Source organism: Danio aesculapii, chromosome 25 (assembly GCF_903798145.1).
Source record: "Danio aesculapii chromosome 25, fDanAes4.1, whole genome shotgun sequence".
Classification (NCBI taxonomy): domain Eukaryota; kingdom Metazoa; phylum Chordata; class Actinopteri; order Cypriniformes; family Danionidae; genus Danio; species Danio aesculapii.
This window is the reverse complement of record NC_079459.1, coordinates 29,904,030-29,925,101: the sequence shown is the minus strand read 5'-3', so window position 1 is coordinate 29,925,101 and position 21,072 is coordinate 29,904,030. Positions and strand designations below refer to the sequence as shown.

Sequence of the window (21,072 nt, the reverse complement as noted above, 5' to 3'; positions counted from 1 at the left end):
TTTGTATTGGGACAACATGAATGACTTGTGTGGTCTTCCGCATTTTTATAGTGTAGTTAATTTAAATGTCTTAAATTAAAAGGAAACCACTCAAATAGCATGTGATAATTGAACTATGTATTATTATTCTGTACTATAATTTTACATTTTTAAAACTCAAATTTACAAAGAAACATTACGCTGTAAACAACAATAGGCTATATGATGACAAAGCAATCAATTTATATGATTACATTCAGTTCTGCTGATTAAAGGTTCTGAATTCAACAACGCCATTCATTCCATTCATCATTGCGACCAGTTAAACTGGTCAGTCAGCTGGCTTTAACTTCATCCAATCAGAGCGCTGGAAGAGACCCCATGACGTCTGTGAGCCTATTAGCACGTAGGATCTTGTTGCCTTGCTTGGTTTCCGCCAATCAGAGCGCAGAAGCGTTTCGATGCGGCGTTTGAATTTTTACTCAGAGGTTTCAAAGCTCAGCGTCGGATAGAAATAAGACGTAAATAAAGTCGTACAGGTGTCAAAACAGCACTGATAGGTTGTGTTAACCGCATCGGAAATCTGCGGCGGAGGACAGTATGAGGAAGAGGTAAGAGGGCGAGTTTATGTGTGATGTATTATATATAACGAAAGTTTGGTATATAATGCACTCCTGTTAGCTTCCATTTTCGATACAAGTGTTATAAAGAAAACCGTGTTGACCGAGATTCTCGTGCATTTTGGATATACTTCAGGCACTTAAGATGGTTTAGCATTATTTCCTGAGTTATTAAGAGAATGTGAGCTTATAAACACCCTGAAACCATTTTTAGGAAGTTAATGGCGATGCTAACGTTAATCCATGTTTCAATACGAACAATGAATGTCGTTTCAATACGAACACAACTCATTTTAAAAGAGTAACGTTAATACAGCTTTAAATCTTGCATTGTTTCATTTAGTTTTATAGTATGAAGTATACCATCATTTACAAAAGAATCATAAATGTTTTTAGTGCAATAAGTGTGTATACAAAAACGTTATTAAAATATATCTATTAGTCATATTTATAAGAAGTCATATGAACGCCAATAAATTAATCATTTGAAAATCTAATGAAACTTATTTTGATCTCTTACACTTATTTTATTTTTCTTAAGATTTTTTACATATGAAAACAATCTATTGCACTGAATGGAAATGTAACATTATTTAACCCATGTTTTGACACCTTTTCTTACCAAAATGTGTTTCAAACATGAATGTTAGATACTTGGAATTTATTATATTTATGCATACACACTGCAAATAAATCTATGTTTACCTAGAGGTTGTGTCTTGTTTCTAGTCCAAATTTCTACAAACTCTTAAATCAAGAAGCATTTTCTAGACAAGTTAAACATATTGTCTTTTTTTTAGGCATAATGTGCCCAAATTGACTCAAAATAAGCAAAAAATAATAATCTGCCAATGGGGTAAGAGAATTAATCTTGTTTTCAATTTAAAATAAGATTATTTTGCTTACCTCATTGGCAGATTAATTAGCTTGTTTTAAAGAAAAACTCAATTTTTCCTCATTTTTGGCATATTATTTCTTAAATCGAGAAAATAAGTTTTGCTTGTCTAGAAAATGCTTCATGATTTTAAGAATATTTCGATATTCAGACTAGAAACAAGGCAAAACAATCTAAGTGAGAGAAACCTTTTTTGCAGTCTAAATCACTTTTGATTTTATGAAACACCAAAAAGACAAATCACACCATTGACCTGTAAACATTAATACAAATAATAATGATGTTGAGTTGATTTTATTTCATAAAAATAAGAATATAAACTTTAATACTATTTTTAATACGATACACTGTATTTCATCTGGCTCTTTAAAATATATTATAGATTCAGATATTATTATAGATATTATCATTCATCCATTCATTTTATTTTCGTCTTAGTCTCTTTATTAATCTGGGGTTGCCACAGTTGAATGAACTGCCAACTTATCCACCATATGTTTTATGCAGTGGATGTCCTTCCAGCTGCAACCCAGCACTGGGAAACATCCAAACGCACTCATTCACACACATACACTACGCACAATTTAGCTTACCCAATTCACCCATCGCGCATGTCTTTGGACTTGTGAAGGAAACCCACGCGAACACGGGGAGAACATGCAAACTCCACACAGATATGCCAACTGACCCAGCCAAGGCTCAAACCAGCGACCTTCTTGCTGTGAGGCGATTGTGCTACCCACTGTCACGCCCATTATAGATATAAAAAATATAATCTACAATATTAAAAGGTATTATGTGATCATTTTAATTTGAATTGACTGTGTTTTCAGTGAGATCCACGCTGCAGAGTCTGTATCATGTCTGAACAAGGCTCTCAATCAGCTGAAGGACATCTGGGAGGAGATCGGGATCCCAGAAGACCAGAGGCTGCAGCGCACCGATGCTGTGCACATGCACATCAAGGTCAGTTCAGCTCGTCTACATTTCTCATTAACCGGACACTCTTAGAGTTTCAGTGTTAATTAATTCCTCACTGTAATGACTCCAGAATCTGCTGGACATGATGATCGCAGAGGAGGAAGGACTGAAGAAACGCTTGCTGACCAGTATTGAAGCCTGCAGAAATGAAGTGTCCAGTCTGTGTGATGAACTTCAGCTGCAGGAGTTTCAGGTCAGAGTCACTGATTCTGGATTTTTATTTATTTTTGATGACTGCATGACTAATTTGTGGTTTTCGGTAATTATCAATGTCAATTATAGTTTCAGGGTTCTTGGGTAAAATGTTGTTGCTGTGGTAAATATTATTGGCTGCTAAACTCCGTTCACACCACACCAATAGAGGCGGATGGGCGGCAACAGACACTTTGTCTGTTTTTTTTTTTTTTTTTTCCCCAGATAATTGTTAGCCTGTTGGAGCTTGTTGTTTGCAGAATGAACATGCCAAATTGGTGCTTGTTTGGGCGTATAATTTCTTACAAGTGTCCCAATTTTAATAATTGTCGATTTATTATTCTGATTATTATTTCCCGGCTGGGTCAGTTGGCATTTCTTTGTGAAGTTTGCATGTTCTCCCTGTGTTGTCCTGGGTTTCCTCCTGGTGCTCCGGTTTCCACCACAGGCCAAACACATGCACTATAGGTCAATTGAATAAACTAAATTGGCCATAGTGTATGAGTGTGTATTGATGTTTCCCAGAACTGGGTTGCAGCAGGAAGGAAATCCTCTGTGTAAAACATATGCTAGATAAGTTGGTGGTTCATTCCGCTGTGGTGACTTTAGGTACTGTAAATAAAGGGATTAAGCTTAAGGAAAATGAATGAATGAGTGAATTTTAGATATACATTTAATTTTATTATTATTGTTATTATTATTATTGTTATTATTATGATTTTTTTTTATGAAGTAAACACACTTTAAGAAATTCTGCAAAGATTCACCAAGAAATTTGTCTTTTTTTTTTACGTATATTAAAAATCTAAAATATCCTCTACTTGTTTTGTTGTTTATTTTATTTGTGTATCTATTTTTAATGAATTGTTCTTGTCATGAAAAAAGTGTTTGGTGCTGACCTTGCATTAAATACAAATATATTATGTGATCTTACAAGTGAAATGCAAAAACTTGGTTGTTAATATTATTTTTATTTATTTTTTCCCCTGCTTTCCATGTTTTTTTTTGGCATCTGTCTATGTGGCATAATTTGGGCTTTAGTTAATGTAGTTATTTTTATATACGTACATGCATGCATGCATGCATGCATGCATATGTATACACTATATATACACGTATACATATATAAATTTATTTAGTAATTGTCAAATGAGTTGTTGTTAATGTTACTTATATAATATTGACATGTATAGGCTTTTAATATGGTTCTAAAAAAAGGCTAAAATTCTGTTTTGCTCCATGGAATAAGAGGGGGAAAATATATATATATATATATATATATATATATATATATATATATATATATATATTTATTTATTTATTTATTAATAATTATTTTTATTTTTTTTGTTTCTTTTTTTCTCCCAATTCGTAGAAAAATTATTAAAGATACTATGGAGTCATATTCATAACAGTTGTTGCGATTTTTCTCAATTCAGAGTTAACATCTTGCAATTTTTGCCTTTTTATTTTTTAGGAATACGAAGTAGATATTTTACTGTTATGAGATTAGATTTCCCAAATCAGACCCCCTTCTGAAGTACAACTATTTCTCAGTTTTTAGATAAGCTTCCTCACAACTTCCTTCCTTTTCTTGCAGTTTTGAGTTTATACCTCAACAATCATTTTCTCTATGAAACTTGAAACTCTGAGATGGCATAAAATCTTCAAATGATCAATGTTGTGCATTGTACAGTGTGTTTTGTTTTTGTCTGACTGTACTTTTGTTAGAGGGATAGTTCACCCAAAAACAATTTTATCATCATTTAGACCCAATCCCAATTCTATTTTTGTACCCTTCCCCTTGGCCCTTAAAAAACGAGTTTTAAGGGGAAGGGCTTCAAAATTTACCCCTAAGAATTGGGACAGCACCTGCACACGTCATCATATGTCATCGCGATCTCTTGCTTCATATGAGATCATACGATGGCAAAACAAGGGGTAAGGGGAAGGGCCAATGGGTAAAATTGGGATGGTGCCTTACTCTGCCTCATGTGATTTCAACCATTTATATTTATCCCTTTCTATTCGACCCTTTATCATTTTTTTTTCACTGAACACAAAGAAGATACTTTAAAAAATGTTGAATACAGGCAGGAACAATTGACTTCCAATAAATAAAAACATATGATGGTGGTCAGTCCGCTTGTTAAGTGTATGGGGAGACTCAACAAATGGTAATTATAAACCTTTACAAAGTGATGTAATGCTTAAATCATGATCGCTATATATATATAAAACCATATAACCATGTTTAATATCAGATGACCAGAAAGTGATTAACTATTTATAAATTGTTAAAATAATGGTGTCTGTAATGCAGCAAGTACAGAGACTCTTATGTACATGATAATGTTATATAAAATTCACTTTAAAGTGTGATATGACTTAAACTGGTCATAAATGAATATTTTCTTAATTCAAATGAGTAGCGGCTTGGACTTAACAAGCAGATAGCTCCCGGTTTCCAGATTTGTTTAGAATTTGTATTGAGTGAACAGTCCCTTTAACACTAATGTTCTCTTACTTCCAGTCATTTAATACATCTCTAATCTGATTGACTGGGTGTTTGTGTTTGGCAGGAGGAGGACGGTCTTACGATGCTGCAGTTGGAGAAGGACCTCAGGACGCAGGTCAAGATGATGCTGAAAGAGAAGAGCTCTCGCCAGGTGGAGCTGAAGTCTCTGATTCAGCAGGATCAAGATCTGTGTGATGTCCTGTGTGATGACCTGTTCCCCATCCATCCCGAACGCGTGCCTTCACAGCAGCAGCTGCAGAACTACAGGCAGCACATCAACACGCGCAACCAGGAGAAGGTAAAACCGCTCCCAAAACTAAGAGTAGTTTTTTGGGTAATCTTTAATCGAAATCTGACATTTGTTTCCACATTTGGAGTGGTGCTTCATCTCTGTTAACATCACTTTGACATTTCAGCTACAATATTTGTAATCACGCCCCTCTTAGCGTTAGTTTGCTAACAGGGAATAATGCACAAAAAGAAAGCCCCACCCCATACTAAATAGCCCCTTTCACAGAGTGATACCGGAAAATTTCCAGAACGACTTTATCGGTAAATTAAAAAAAGCGCTGTTCACACAGGCGAGGATGTTCAGGAATTTTTCCAGAAAAGACCATTCATACATCCATTCCAAAATACTGGTAAATTCTGACATCTTTAACCAGAAATGAGCTCTAAACAGCAGCGCTTGTATTTGTGAACATAGAAGGGGTCAGGCTTTTGTTGTTGATTTCACTTTTATTTAAAGTTTCTAGCATTCATGCAGCTGCTTTGTCCCAGAGGCATCCAAAGGCAGAAGCTCTAATTGATTATAGACAGTAGCTATGTTTCCATCCAAAGATGCAAATTAAATTTATGTGCAAAACTGGGATATTGCTTAAATGTTTCCATACAGTAAGTCGGAGAACAAAATCGTCACTTCCTGATTAGGCATGGGCCGGTTTAAGGTTCTGATGGTATGATAACCTTGGATAAAAATATCACGGTTTCATGGTATTGTGATTACTGCTCTAAAATGTTTTTTTTTTTTTTTATAAATGTCTGAGTAAAAAATGAAATGATTTTCCATTTTAAACACAATATATTTTATTTTGAGAAACATTTCAATTATTTTTTGTGCAGTAAACATGTCAGGGTGAATAATTCTACTGTGACTTCTACTGTCTTCATTAGTTTCAAAAACACAGATTTCTTTACGATTTAAAACGGCATCTTTGGATATCTTTTCTGTTGGAGATACTGTTGTCCTTTAAAAAAAGTGTAAATAAAAAAATCGTACACATACCTTGGGAACGGTATAGCAGAAAATTTTGACTGATTTTAAAACCTTTTTCCAAACCACGGTATACCTTGAAAACGGTTATCATCCCATGCCTATTCCTAATTAATTGGTGCAAAAACTGAATTTGAGGTAGGAGAAGCTGCGTGAATCTCTTTTTCATTTAATAAATTAGGTGCGCCTCAGAAGACAACAAAATCACGTTTTAATGCGCATACTCGGGGTGTCCACAGGGTTTTTAAAAGTTAATCTAAATGTAAATCTACTGAACTATTGTTGCAGGTCTTAAATATTTTTTAAACAGGTTTTAATTTTCCTTTGTTCATGTACAGCTGCCCAATCTGGCCATAAACGCTGATACACTCACCAACAATCCTTGCGTACTATAACGAACAGCAGGTGTTGAGGATGGAACATAAAATACTAGGAAACAGCACACCTCCCTTGAGCAGATATTTTGAGTGGGTGATACTTTGGGTGACTTCTAAGGACATTAAGATGTTCCACAAATCGTTATATATTAACTTTTGTGCCTTAAGAAATTCGGTTACGCAATAAATGTAGTTAATCAATGGATTTTTATTTATTTTTTGTTATTGAATTGTTTTTTTTTTGTGTGTGTACTTGATGTTAAGTGTTTATTGGTAAGTGTGTCATTTTTGTTAAATGTGAAGCACCACGATGCCAGATTGATTTGCCCCAAGGGGATTAATAAAGTTTTAAACAAAAAAACAAACAAAAAAAAAAATATATCATAAAACCTTTTATTCAAAAATAGCATTTTTAACTCCATTTACCATAATGTTTTAATTACTTGCCATACGGTAACATTTGTTTAAATGTTCTCCATTATTTACTGCTGAGGATACTAACCTGTCCTATATTTTTATCATTAAATTATGATTGACTTAACTGCATAAATTATAATCATTTTTTGATAGGGCAAGTGAAAATCTTTTCCAACTGGGATATTTGAAAACATCCTTAGCATATAGCCCTGTAAAAGTCTAAACCTCCTTCATAATGGTCTTGAAAAGGCCTTAATGGTGCTTTCACATCTGCCTTATGTAGTTTCGGTTGAATCGCAAAAGAGTTCATTTTCCCTCTTGGTTCAGTTTGTTTTGGCAGGTATGAAATGCAGCAATCTTACTCGAGTGCGCACCTAAAGCAGACCAAAAAAGCATACCGACGCATACCTACTTGAAGAGGTGGTCTCTGTACGCTTTCAAGCGAACCCTGGAGCGGTTTGTGGTGAGAATATGATCTGAACTAAAACAGACCTGCAAAAAGTACGGCGCCTATTGGAGTATTCCAACTGCCGTAGGCCGATGCGCTGTGCATTATGGGGCGTGTAGGAAAAATATTTGTTGACAGCGCTTTACCGACAGACAGAGAGAGAGAAAAACATTACCTGATGGATCGTTGGTAATATTTCCCCAAGATGACCATGTCGCAGTTTAGATGACTGCATTTTGGTTCTTTTCATCTGGTTCGGAACAAAGCCAGCAGTGTGGTGCGAAAACGACCCAAAGACGGCAGAAAATGCAAGAATGTTTCATTTATTGCCCTCGGTCCGGACCAAATGAAGCGAACTACAGATGTGAAACCACCCTAAGTCTTAAATTTAACTTGGTGAAGCCTGCAGAAACCCCCGATACTGGGATTTTTGTAAAAGTGTTTCCATCATAGTTTATGCACACACTGAAAAAAGTGTTGCATGCAAAGCTGTTGCAAACAATTTATTTTGTGTTGAATTTAAACAAATTTTATTTAATTATGTTCAACTTAATTTGTTTGTTTAAATTCAACACAAATAAATTGTTTACAACCACTTAACGTAAAAAATTGAGTAAATCCAAGGAATCATCTTTGAGAGAATTTTCAGTGCATCTTTTCTTATCGAATAAAGTTTATCCTACTCTGTTGTGCGCATATGTTTTTATGCACATAACCAAAATGCGCATAAAATAGGAGGATGGAAACAGCTAGTGGCATTCAAAGGTTTTTGGAGAACAGGTAAAACTATATAATTTTGAAATTACTATGGTTTAAGGACTTATTTCAATATTTTGTATTAAATATAATTTATATATGAATAATTCCTGTGATGTTAAATTAAATGGTCTATTACTCCGTTAATTACTCCTCCAGAAGTGGCTCTAGTCTGATTTCATGCTCAGAAATTTGTCTCTTTATTACCGGTTTTGAAAATGGCCATGACACTTAACATATTTTATATTAAATTCACATTTAAAAGCACTACAGATAGTGGCAGCAGCCTGTGTAGAGATTGCCTCTCAGAATATAAAAACACATCCAGAATGGCTGCAGAAATTGTGATGATGTGTATGTGTTTGCAGGAGCGCCGTCATGCTGAGTTTGTGGAAATGAAGCATCAGATCACAGTGTTGATGGAGGATTTGGAGCAGAATCCTGACACCACCTTCGAGAAAGATGCAGTGTGTGAAGATGAAGATGCCTTCTGTCTGTCGGTGGAAAACATCAGCTCTCTTAAAGTGCTACTGCAGCAGGTACATGCACATTCATTCAACCAAATGATCATGGCTAAAATGAGAAATAGTGCTACTGTTTATTCATTAAGTCTGTCATAGTGTTGCATTACAAAAATATTTAATTTAGTATTTATTCAGGATGACGGCCTTTATATATATCCCTTTATATCCCTTTATAATGATTAAGAGAAAACATTAAAATATTAAAAGTTATTAAGCATGAATTATATTAACGTGAGTTGGTTTCAAAGCAAATTAGCATGTTATAGTAGGAATTGTCACGTTTTTAGCTCAATTTAACATTCTCTTAGCATTAGCATGTGCTGGAAATCTATTAATTCATGCTCTAAACATGCCAATTCGTACTAGAAATGTGCTACTTTATGCTTAAATGCAATTTTTTTAAATTCATGTTAATATGAACAAGAAGCATGCTAGCAATGTGCTAATGCATCCTGTAAACCTGTTCATTTGGAATGCATTATAATGATTTAAGAACAAACATAAAAAAATTGAAAGTTAATAATTAGCAGTTGTTTGGTTTCTAGCATGAATTATATTAATGTGCGTTAGTTTCATAGCATGAATTAGCATGTTTATCATAAATTGTCATGTTTTTAGCTTGGCATGTTTCTGTTATGAATTAGCATGTACTATAAGCCTGGTAAGTCATGCTAGAAACATGCTTATTTTTGCTTAAATGCTAACATTAATTTGTTAATATGCTAATATAAACAAGAAACATGCTAGCAACGTTTCAACACGTACTGTAAACCTGTTAATTCATGATATAAAGGAGTTAGCATGTTTATAGCATGCTTTTGTTCATATTAGCATATTAAATAAAAATATATTAGCATTTTTATACACGAATTGGCATGTTTCTAATACAAATTAGTATGCTGAGAGCATGAATTACCAGGTTTATATTATGATTTAGCATGTTTCTCGTTCAAATTAACATGTTTCTTGAATTAATGTGTTAGCATTTTTAGGCATAAATTAGCATGGCTGTTTGTCTTGTCTGTACTTGCATTTTTGGGAAACGTCATCAACCATTGGCGAACTACTGGTCCAATTCAAAGTTCAAACTTGCTAGCAACAAGTATCCCAGAATGCACTGCAGCCCAAGTTTATAGCATAAAAAAACTGTGTTGTTAGCATGTTACACTAGCAATGGCTATTAATTTCTCTAATAATAGCTTTAATGCCATTTCTGTAGGTGGTTCTATTCAAATTGACTATCTTGAATAATCACTTCATAATGAAGGTTTGTGGTGTTGAATTTCAGCTGGAAACTCGTAAGGCTGAAAGTGAAGCACTGTGTGTGTCCATCCATGCTCGCATTGAGGAATTATGGGAGATGCTGCAGATTCCTCTGGAAGAAAGAGACGGCCTCATGCTAAACACCCACAGCAGCACAAAGAGCAGATTGAATGCAGTAAGTACACTCTCCTGTCACTAAAGTAGGTCATGTTCAAGTTTCTGCTGGAATGATCAAACATATTCTCTCTCTCTCTCTCTCTCTCTCTCTCTCTCTCTCTCTCTCTCTCTCTCTCTCTCTCTCTCTCTCTCTCTCTCTCTCTCTCTCTCTCTCTCTCTCTCTCTCTCTCTCTCTCTCTCTCTCTCTCTCTCTCTCCTCTCTCTCTCCTCTCTCTCTCTCTCTCTCTCTCTCTCTCTCTCTCCTCTCTCTCTCTCTCTCTCTCTCTCTCTCTCTCTCTCTCTCTCTCTCTCTCTGTTTATTTTATGTATTCATATGTTGGTTGTTTTGAATTGTATATTCAGTAATTAAATGCTCTTGCCATTTAAAATAGCCTTTTGTTGCTTACATGGCATTAAATAAAAAAATTAATCCTCGCTCGTGCGCTCTCTCTCTCTCTCTCTCTCTCAGCTACAGGCAGAGCTTCAGCGAATGGAGGAGCTGAAGAAGAAAAACATTGAGCGTGTCATTCGCACAATCAGATCAGAGATCGTCAAATTTTGGGAGAAGTGTTACTTCAGCCAGGAGCAGAGACGAGCATTCCTTCCCTTCCACAGCGGTATGAGAACAGCTAGTGTTGAACTTAAAAGTACAAAATGCACCAGCTCTGCAGATGCTGGCAAAGCAGAAATCTTTTTTTAATCTTTTTTTAATCTTCATTTAATTGATGATAATGTAATCCAAATGGTGACATTGTGCAAATGATTACAATTATCAACAGTTCAATTTAGAAACTGTAACTGATCTCTTTATAAGCCTCATTAGTCAAGCCTTTAGTGTTGCCAGATCATTCCAAAATCATCCTATTATGATTTCATAATTAGTGTTTCTGAATTAATCTGTTTTAATTGGAGCTTTTATCATACAAGTCGTTTATAAAGCTTCATTTCTAAAAGAATTAGTTAATTTCAATAGGACTTCAAAATGCGACTGTTTTGGTTGCAGATGCGCCTGGAATTTTATCTATGTGACCTCAAAATATATTTGGGAAATATAGTTTTGTGCCTGAAATGTGAAACGCAGCGCTCTGGAATAGTTTACAGTTGTTAGTTAACAGTTGTCATGTCAACTTGCTGCAGTAAACAAAGCCTGCAATGCTTGCCCCGCATTCAAGCTCTTCTGATTGGCCCACTGCTCTAGAACCGAATGTGAATTGATTGGTTAATATCAGCTGTCAATCACTCAGTCAACGCCTTTTGCCTTCAGATGACAGGGAGCTACAACCACGAAAATGTGAAGTGTTGAAGATGAGAGAATAAAAATAACATTGACAGATTTGGTTTTGGAAACCACCTAAAGTTACAAATAATGCAGGGCTTGACGCTTTTTCTGAAGGAGCACATGCGCTCCTAGGTCTATTCAGGAGCACATTAAAGAATTTTAGGAGCACAGTGAAAATATATAAAATAAATAGAGTTTTTGCCTAATAAATGTACATGAAGAGATCTTTAGAAGCAAAGCAGTTTCATTTGAACACAATAAGTACAGTAGGTTTTATTTTACTGTAACAACAGCTTAAATAGTGTTTAATAATTATTTATAATTTGAGCTGTATGGAGTTTAGCTAGCGGTACTGGGATCAAATTGCTCTAATGAAGGCCTCTCTAAACTGATCTGAATAAAGTCTTTAGTTGTGGATATGCCTAGACAGCTTCTTGTTCAATTTTTATCCAGTTTCGACCTGAAAAAATAGCCTTTCACACTGGGCAGCAGAAATGGGGAGTTATTAAGTTAATGGCACATCTTATTAGTGATCATGCAGTGATTGTTTATCCATCATTTACACTTCTTGAAAAGTGGATATAAGGCTTCCGTTGGCTTAAAGTCTGCTATGAAAATGACTAAAGCATTCACTGCAAAGCTTGTGTGAAAGAGTTTGCTTTAAGAAAATGTATGAATATGTTTGACCAAAGGAATATAATTCTAATGAATTGATTAGTGCAGATTTTATGCTAATTATAATGTTTTAAAGTGATTGGCAACACATATTGGCAGATGTTTGATTTGTGTTGTTAGATGATCTGGACGATGACCTGCTGCGTGAACATGAGCAGGAGTTGGAGAGACTAAAGCAGAATTACACTGAATACAAAGAGCTGTACGACGCTGTTTCCACCTGGAGCAGCAACTGGACTCTCTACCAGGAGCTGGAGGTAATCAATCACAACAGAACATTAAAGACATTAAAGTCTGTGTGAAATCAAAATTGACTGCTTATTTTACTAGCGGACGTTATTCGTTACTTGTTAAACAAATAATCACTCTAAATTAATTCACTGATAAAATAAAGAAGTTTGTTTTGGTAATCTTCTATCAAAATCTGAACATTCACCTGGAATATTTTTAACCACAACCCTCTTACTGCTAGTTTGCTACGAAGGAATGATGCGCAAAAAGAAAACCCCGCCCCCTGCTGAATATTCTGTTTCCAAACATGAATGGAAATAATTCTCAGCGACTTCTGCTTCATGCAGATTTTAATTCCTGCCTGTTATGCTGTTTTGGTTTTGGATGTTTTCTTCAATAAGTTTACATCCATGCTAGAGTTGGGTACCAAAACTCTGTGCCATTATGGCACCGGTATGCACCAGACCGAATCAGCATATGAATTTCGGTGCCTAATTCCGGTGCCACTTGTGCTGCGACAAGAACGTAAAGCAGGTCGCAGACCAGAAGCGCCGCTCAGCAATGCGCAGGGCCATGCATTTTAGAATTCTGAGCATAGTTTTCTATCGGGGTACACACACTGGCGCCACAAGTCGGCGCCTGTCAACGGTGCCCAGCCACGACTCGGGACACTGTTAATATTTCTGCCGAGCGCCATCTAAATAGTTTCATTTTAAATAACATGCCAATGTGCGCATCTGGTGTGTGATACTTCCAACTGCCATGTGTGCATCATGTCGCGGCTCTGAGCGGCGCATCTGGTCTGTGACGCCCTTAAGAAGCATCAAGGGGTGCATCAAAGGCAGACATAAGTACGCGTTGTCACACCATCTCTAAATATTTAATACTTAACAGCTTTGAGGGATACAGACATGAAACGAAGCATTCTAAAGTATGGCTATATTTTACAAGCAAGGATTCTGACACACCAACATGCAGAAGATGCTTTACAAAAGTTGCGTTTAAGGGGGGAAACGCGTCAAACTTATGAAATTTGAGGGCTCATAAAATCAACCTAAAGGTGAGGAATGGACAGTCTTAGACAGCTTGTGATATCACCTGGCACTTTCAGTGAGTACATTTACATGGACACCAATACTCTGATTTTAATATCAAGAGTCTACCACGTAAACAGAGATTTTTGATAATCTTAAAGGACCACAGACACAAACTGTGGAGAAAACATTTATAGGCTGGTGACGCAATGACATTAATGGATCTATGTGCTATAACATGTAACTGGCAATCATGAATGTAACATTCAAAAAGCAACTCCTGTAAACACTATGATCATATTACTGTCTTATTCAGATTAAGGCAAATCATTAGATCACTGATGTCCATGTAAACATAGTAACAAGCCCCAACGCCAGAAAAAAGGTGTTCCCTGATTTTGATGACAGCCTTTCCACAGGTTAGTAGTAAGCTAATGTAACAAATCTTGCATTCATGCCAACAAAGAAATGATCAAAAGAAATATATTAGTGCAATTCAAATAGATAAAATATGAATCGATGTTTACTTTAAACTTATTATAAATAGTAATATTGTTCAATTATAATGATTAAAATATATTTTGTCAAATAATTTTGTGGCTAAAAAGTATTTGTTGAGGCACCGTTTTGGCACTGGTACCGTTTTAAAAGTATTGATTTAGCACTGGTATTGAAATAACCCCAAACAATACTCAACCCTAATCCATGCAGGGTCAAACACTTAGTTTATCACCATATACATAAGAGCATCAACTCTTTCAGTGTTTGAAAGTTTTTTTCAAGTATTTGGTTGCTTTAAATCTCTCAGGCGCTGAATGTGTCAAACCAAATGTACGTTGTCATATGTAAATTTCAGCTCAGGGGGCTATTAATTCAAACCAGAGTCTTCATCTTTTGGAAGTGGATTTGGTTTTGCAGTCCAGTATACCAGTGGTTCTCAATGTGGGGGTTGGAATCTCCTGGGCGGTCACAGGACAATAAAGGGGGTCACTTGGTGATTTCCAAAAGTCAAATAAATTTTATTAAGCCATTAGAAATACTATATCTTATCCATAACCCACACAAGATAAAATAGTAAATGGTTGCATAAAAAACCAACAACATCAGCTCTTTTTAATTTTTTTTCGAAGGATTCTGTCTTTACGTTAGATTAACAACACAGCAATAGCGTCATCTGCAGCAGATTGATCTTATAGCACCAGGTTAAGCTTTTCTGACACCTTTATGGCAATTAAATACATTAAATATAAATACAGGACATAACTGAACATTGAGGATGACCTCAAAATTAATACATACAACTCCAAAATGAAACCATTGTGTCCACCAGTCTCATTAGGTGAGGTTAATATTAAAATAAATTAATAAATTATAGTCTATGGTTGTTAGACTGTTGCACTTTTTTGTGTTGTGAATATGCTCTCCTTTATATAGGCCTATCGTTGTGTGTGTGTGTGTGTGTGTGTGTGTGTGTGTGTGTGTGTGTGTGTGTGTGTGTGTGTGTGTGTGCAGCATTTGTGTATTTTTAACCACCTTTTGAGGATTGTGGGAGTCACGAGTCTCGCAAAAGCAGCCTGTTTTTCCATTGATTGGGTGTTGTGAAGTTTCAGATTTTAGTGGGTGAAAGTCAGAGAATTTGAAATTTGGCTTAGTGGAAACCATGTACTGACAAAATGCCCTTTCTCACATATTTTTACACGCACAAACCGTTAAAGATAATATCTGAAATATGGGCACTTCAATCCAATTTTTACGGCTCTTTCTCTAGAAAAAAGCCACTGATCCCTCTCGCTTCAACAATCGAGGAGGAAACCTGCTGAAGGAGGAGAAGCAGAGGGTGGACCTGCAGAAGAGTTTGCCCAAGGTTTGAGCCGCTCTTTAATTTGATTATTTCATTGACTGGAATAGCCTGTATGCTAATTAGTCTTTTCTAATGGGTCAGCTGGAGAAGTGTCTGAAGGCTCAGATCGACCAATGGGAAGAGGCGCAGTGTAAAGAGTTCCGTGTGAACGGCCAGCAGTTCCTGCAGTATGTGGAAGAGCAGTGGAGTCATCACCGTATGCAGAAAGAGATGGAGAAACAGGAGCGGGTATGAGCGGCTTATTGAGTTGACCACTTCTGGTGTTAAATGACTGACGTTATTCATAGAGGCATGTTTTGTTTTAATTTGTGTGTGTTGTGCAGCAAATGAAGAAAATAAAACAGACTGAGGAAGATCTGCTGTACGGCACCATCATCAGAACCCCGACCAAGAGAAGAATAGCGGGAACCCCGACACCTGGAAAAACACGCAAGGTACTGGTGCTGCATAATAATAATGATAATGATGGTAATAATAATAATAATAATAAACCAATATGAATTCATCATTGTTTTGATAATTATCAATAGCAGAGAAGGTAATACAGGATATTATTCTACAGTATGTTGGTTGCCATGTATCATTTTAATTGTAAATATTACATTTTTATAATTTATTTACCTTTTATCTGTAAATTCATGTATTTTAGAATTATACACTTACTGGCCAGTTAATTAGGTACAACTTACTAGTACCCGGTTGGAGCCATTTTTGCCTTCAGGACTTCCTTAATCCATCGTGGCAGAGATTCAACAAGAGACTGGAAATATTCCTCAGAGATTTTGCTCCATATTGACATGATAGCATCACGCAGTTGCTGCAGATTTGTCGGCTGCACATCCATGATAAGAATCTCCCGTTCCACCACATTCCAAAGGAGCTCTATTGGATTGAGATCTGGTGACTGTGGAGGCCATTTGACTACAGTGAACTCATTGTCATGTTCAAGAAACCAGTCTGAGATGATTCGCACTTTGACATGGTGCGTTATTCTGTTGGAAGAAGTCATCAGAAAATGGGTACACTGGTCATAAAGGGATGGACATGGTCGGCAACAATACTCAGGTTAGGCTGTGGCGTTGACACGATGCTGAATTGGTACTAATGGGCCCAAAGTGTGCCAAGAAAACACCCCCACACCATTACACCACCACCACCAGCCTGAACTGTTGATACAAGGCAGGATGGATCCATGCTTTCATGTTGTTGATGCCAAATTCTGACCCTACCATCCGAAACAGGAGTTGTTTTTGCCAGACCAGCCCGTCTGGCACCAACAACCATGCCACGTTCAAAATCACTTAAACTACCTTTCTTCCCCATTCTGATGCTCTGTTTGATCTGCTGCAGATCGTCTTGACCCATGTCTACATGCCTAAATGCATTGAGTTGCTGCCGTGTGATTGGCTGAATAGAAATGTGCATTTACGAGCAGTTGTACAGGTGTACCTAATAAAGTGGCCAGTGAGCATATATCGCAATATTAAATATAGTATTAAATAAAAGGTTGATATAACTATCTACCTAAAAATATTAAAGCATAAGAATGTTTATTATTATTATTGTTGTTGTTGTTGTGGGGATTTGTCCAGATGTAATACAGATAATAAATGTGTATCACGTGTATAATACTTGTATGAAAAATGACAATGCTAGCAGCTAAATATACTATATGCATCAAAGTAATTTTATGTATGCACTGCAAAATGTTTTAATAAGATTACATACAATTTGCTAAAAAAAGTGCGCTATGCAGTGTTAGACAGTTATATCTATTATCTTTATTTTTTTTTTAGCTGACCTCTACCTCCAGCATGTGTAGCTCCACCCCCAACACCACACTCCGCTCCATATGCTCCTCCCCTTCTATGAGACCTCCCCTTTCCTCCAGCAAGGTGAGTGCAACTTGTCCACAACTAGATATTTCACATTACTATAACATACAATAAATATAATGGATTAAATTGTGAACTGCTTTGCTAGTTGAGCTCTCGAACACCTGCTCGCGGCAGAACTCCTCGCGGTCTGGAAAGGAATAAGGAGAATATTTCCCACTTGAGCGGCGCTTTACGCACAATGACCGCCAGCCCTCACAGCAACTACTCCATCACATCCGTGGCCTCGTCCTACTCGGAGTTTGCAGTAAGTTCATTATCCTGAACTTGCTAGACAGTGCATTATTAGTCTAGACACACAGGCAGCAGATGCTATCCAGTGACCTCCATCTGCTTATTCTGCCTTCTGTTGTAGAAGGATTCAGAATCCACTGCAGCGTCCAGGTCTGTATGGCTAAAAACATCAGCTGTCTGACACTAACACATGCTCTTCTCGTCTAACCTGACTAACAGAGGAAGGGCTGTGTGCGCTTTAAAAAAAAAAACACTTAACTAAAATCCTATCTGCTTTTTTATATTTTAAATATATGTATTTTATTTATTTGTTTTTTTAATTATTTAATTTTATTTATATATTTTTTATTAAGTAATTTTTTTAATTAAATAGTTTTAAAATTATTATTATTATTATTATTATTATTATTATTATTTATTGGTATTTTAATGATCTTTTTTAAATTAAGTTATTACTGTTAATTTTTTACATTTAAATTTTAAATTAAATTATTAATTTTTTTATTTAAATTATTTATTCTTTAATTAAATTATTTTTTATTAAATTATAATTTAATTAAAATATTTATTAAATATTTTTTTATTTTTTTATTTAATAATAATAGATATTATTATTATTATTATTATTATTATTATTATTATTATTATTATTATTTAGTTTTCATGAAGATCACATGAAAAGTAAACTAATATTGTTCAGTTTTAGCAGTAGTTAAATTAGATTCAGCTTTTTCATTAGACATGTTGAGTACAGGGTAACGAAATGCTAAATTAAATGTGTAGTTTAAATGTACATTAATGAAATTTAAATGTGACGTTCCCAAAAAAAATTACTCTCCCTTTGCTCAGTTTAATGTCTTTTTCCTATCGAACTCAAAAGAAGATATTTTGAAGAATGTTTGAAACTGGTTTCCATTGTCATCTATAGTAGGAAGAAATACCTTAGTAATCATCAATGGCTTTCAGTTTTCAACATTTCTTAAAATATCCTGCGTGTTTAAATAGGAAAAAAAACTCTAATGGGTTTGGGAAAAGTGAAGGGTGAGTAAATAATAAAAGTTTAAATGTTTTGGGTGAACTGTCTCTTTAAAATGAAGTGTAGACCTGACAGTGATCAGAATCAGATTATGTCTGTGGTCTTTTGGGTTTATTGACATGAAGTATTTCCTGTCTTGATTAACTAGATTTACACGTTGAATTACGTTGAATGCATTTAAAAAAAAAAAATTTCAAGTGAAATATTATTTTCTGTAGAAATCTGTAGAAACTAGTTTATTAATTTTATTTCCTCTTGCCATTGAGAATTGTGAGATAAACAGAATTCTGAGAAGTGAACACTGTTTTTATGCCTTTTGAATTGCAGAATTCAATCAGAACTGGGTGTTTATATCCTACAACTGACTTTTCTTAAACTTAATCTTTCACTAATGCATTTTTATATGCTTTCTTACAATATACCCCCCCCCCTCCCAGAATTCACCACCAGAATTCCATGGTTGTTAATCAATTGTACATGCTGTTCAAATTATTTAAACAATTTCAGAAATCTTTTAGTTTAATGTTGAAATTCATGCACTACATCCGCTTTCTGATAATTTTCGTTAATTTTCTGTTGAAGAAAACTATGGCTTTGTCCGAAATCGTATAATACTTGAGTATGTACTTCATTTGAATTCACTACATGACCATTAGAAAGGTACGTTCTATACAGTATGAATGAAATTGGAACATACTACATCTGTCATTTTGTCATGACGTGACCTACCCACATCAGTTGCGTCGCTTCACTCCCATTCATTAATTCTCTCACATTGCATCATGGGATAGCGTAGCGTCCATTGTATGCGCACTTCAGAATCTCACCGGAAGTAGTCATCTATGAATTAGTGCATACTACATGCATACTATACTACTTGGCTAAGATACTAAGTGCATCCCAAATTGCATACTTATGCACTATTCTACACCATTTTGTAGTATAAATAGCGCAAGTAGTGCATTCACACTGAAATATGCACTTACTCAACCGTTAAAATGAAGTGTGGACTGTTGGTCGCTAATTTGACAAACGTCATCAGGGAAATGGATTGGATTTCCGCTTAGTATAAAAACGTTAGTCTTCCATTTGGGGACGACACTACATTCATACCATGGTGTTGAGTGTTTAAGTGCTTAAGTTCATAGTGCTATAGTGTGCTACTTATTATGCCATAATTATGCGGTTATACTCATGGCAGGTATTAGTAGTTTGGTCATTTTCCGTTAATTTGGCAAATGTCATTAGGGTAACGGTTTGAATTTCAATTTAGTAAAAATGCTGGCGATGACAGTGAGGTGGGGGGGGTTGGACCACACGCTGCGGGCCCATCCGCTATGCCAATGCCTTTTCTACATACACCTATTTGGCATTTCTTTTGGGAATGGATAGCAGGTAGACGTGTCCATGGGGCACTGGCTCACAGTGCATAAGTGCATAGTTTATAATGTGCCATTTGGGACGCAGTTGTTTTTCACACACTATATAGTAGGGATGTATGCGCTTTCAGATGCAGACTTTGTTGACATGAGGCGGATTAAATTAACAGTACATTTCCTCTATAGGGGAACTGTTCCTTTAAGACCTGAAGAAACCTGTCAAACAGTATGACTTGATATCTGTTGTGTTTGTTTCTGCAGCGGGAGCTCTCGAACGCTTCTAAATCCACAGTCAAGACTGGACTTCTGAACTCCACCATCACACACTGAAGGGCATCGATGAAGACAGAAAAGCTTTTATTGAAATACTGAATGTACACACTAAATTCGTTGCAGATTTGTACATATTTTAGCTCTGCTTTTTTAATATTCTTCTTAACTAGTTTTTCCCTTTATTTAAACCTTTTTGACTGTCGAACGAATGATTTTCTCTCTTTGAATTTGACTACATGTAAGTTTTTCTAAAAACTCTCAACACTGATCTTAATTCCTTTTTTTTTTTTAATCTTTAATACTCTAAAATCACGATGGCGTTAGATCTTGTTCTCTGTATTTGCACAGCAGCACTGTTTACTTGGCATCACTCACCATGGTGGATGGCATTCTGTAAATAAATGTGTTTTCATGGGGACACGGTGTACTCCGGAAGTCTGACTCATTTCGTATTATTCATCTCTTATACGTGACCACAAGAGGAGTCTGTTATTTTGATAGTGTGAGACCGTTTCTGAAGCGCTCTTAATTCATCACAATCGTAAACCTTTGTAGTGCGCAGTGTTTACTGCAGCTTGACGGAAATTAGTGTACGGTGTTTTCATTTATGGCCACTTGGGGGCGTCAGAGATACGCTTTGTTGTTAATATACTTGAACATGTACATTGGTTATTGGTATTTTGACGTATTTATCATTTCTGTTTAAAAGCTCAATAGATGTATTAGACTTTGTTCTGTTTTCTGTTGTTAGTTATGATTTATCGTTTTATTTTTCG

The 21,072-nt window shown here is 35.7% G+C and overlaps 1 protein-coding gene across 2 annotated transcripts; it reads left to right on the top strand.

The window, feature by feature from the left end:
• The first annotated feature begins 437 nt into the window (after positions 1-437).
• prc1a (protein regulator of cytokinesis 1a) lies at positions 438-20,731 on the top strand. Of its 2 annotated transcripts, XM_056451726.1 has the most exons (15): positions 438-590; positions 2,328-2,460; positions 2,546-2,668; positions 5,250-5,483; positions 8,825-8,995; positions 10,269-10,418; positions 10,869-11,016; positions 12,474-12,610; positions 15,387-15,482; positions 15,561-15,707; positions 15,803-15,913; positions 17,276-17,374; positions 17,463-17,621; positions 17,730-17,758; positions 20,285-20,731. In XM_056451726.1, the coding sequence occupies exons 1-15, from the start codon at positions 580-582 to the stop codon at positions 20,331-20,333; spliced, it is 1,797 nt and encodes a 598-aa protein (XP_056307701.1). In that variant the 5' UTR covers positions 438-579; the 3' UTR covers positions 20,334-20,731. The 2 variants fall into 2 exon arrangements, with proteins under 2 accessions (XP_056307701.1, XP_056307702.1); XM_056451727.1 differs by lacking the exon at positions 17,730-17,758.
• Positions 20,732-21,072: the final 341 nt, after the last annotated feature.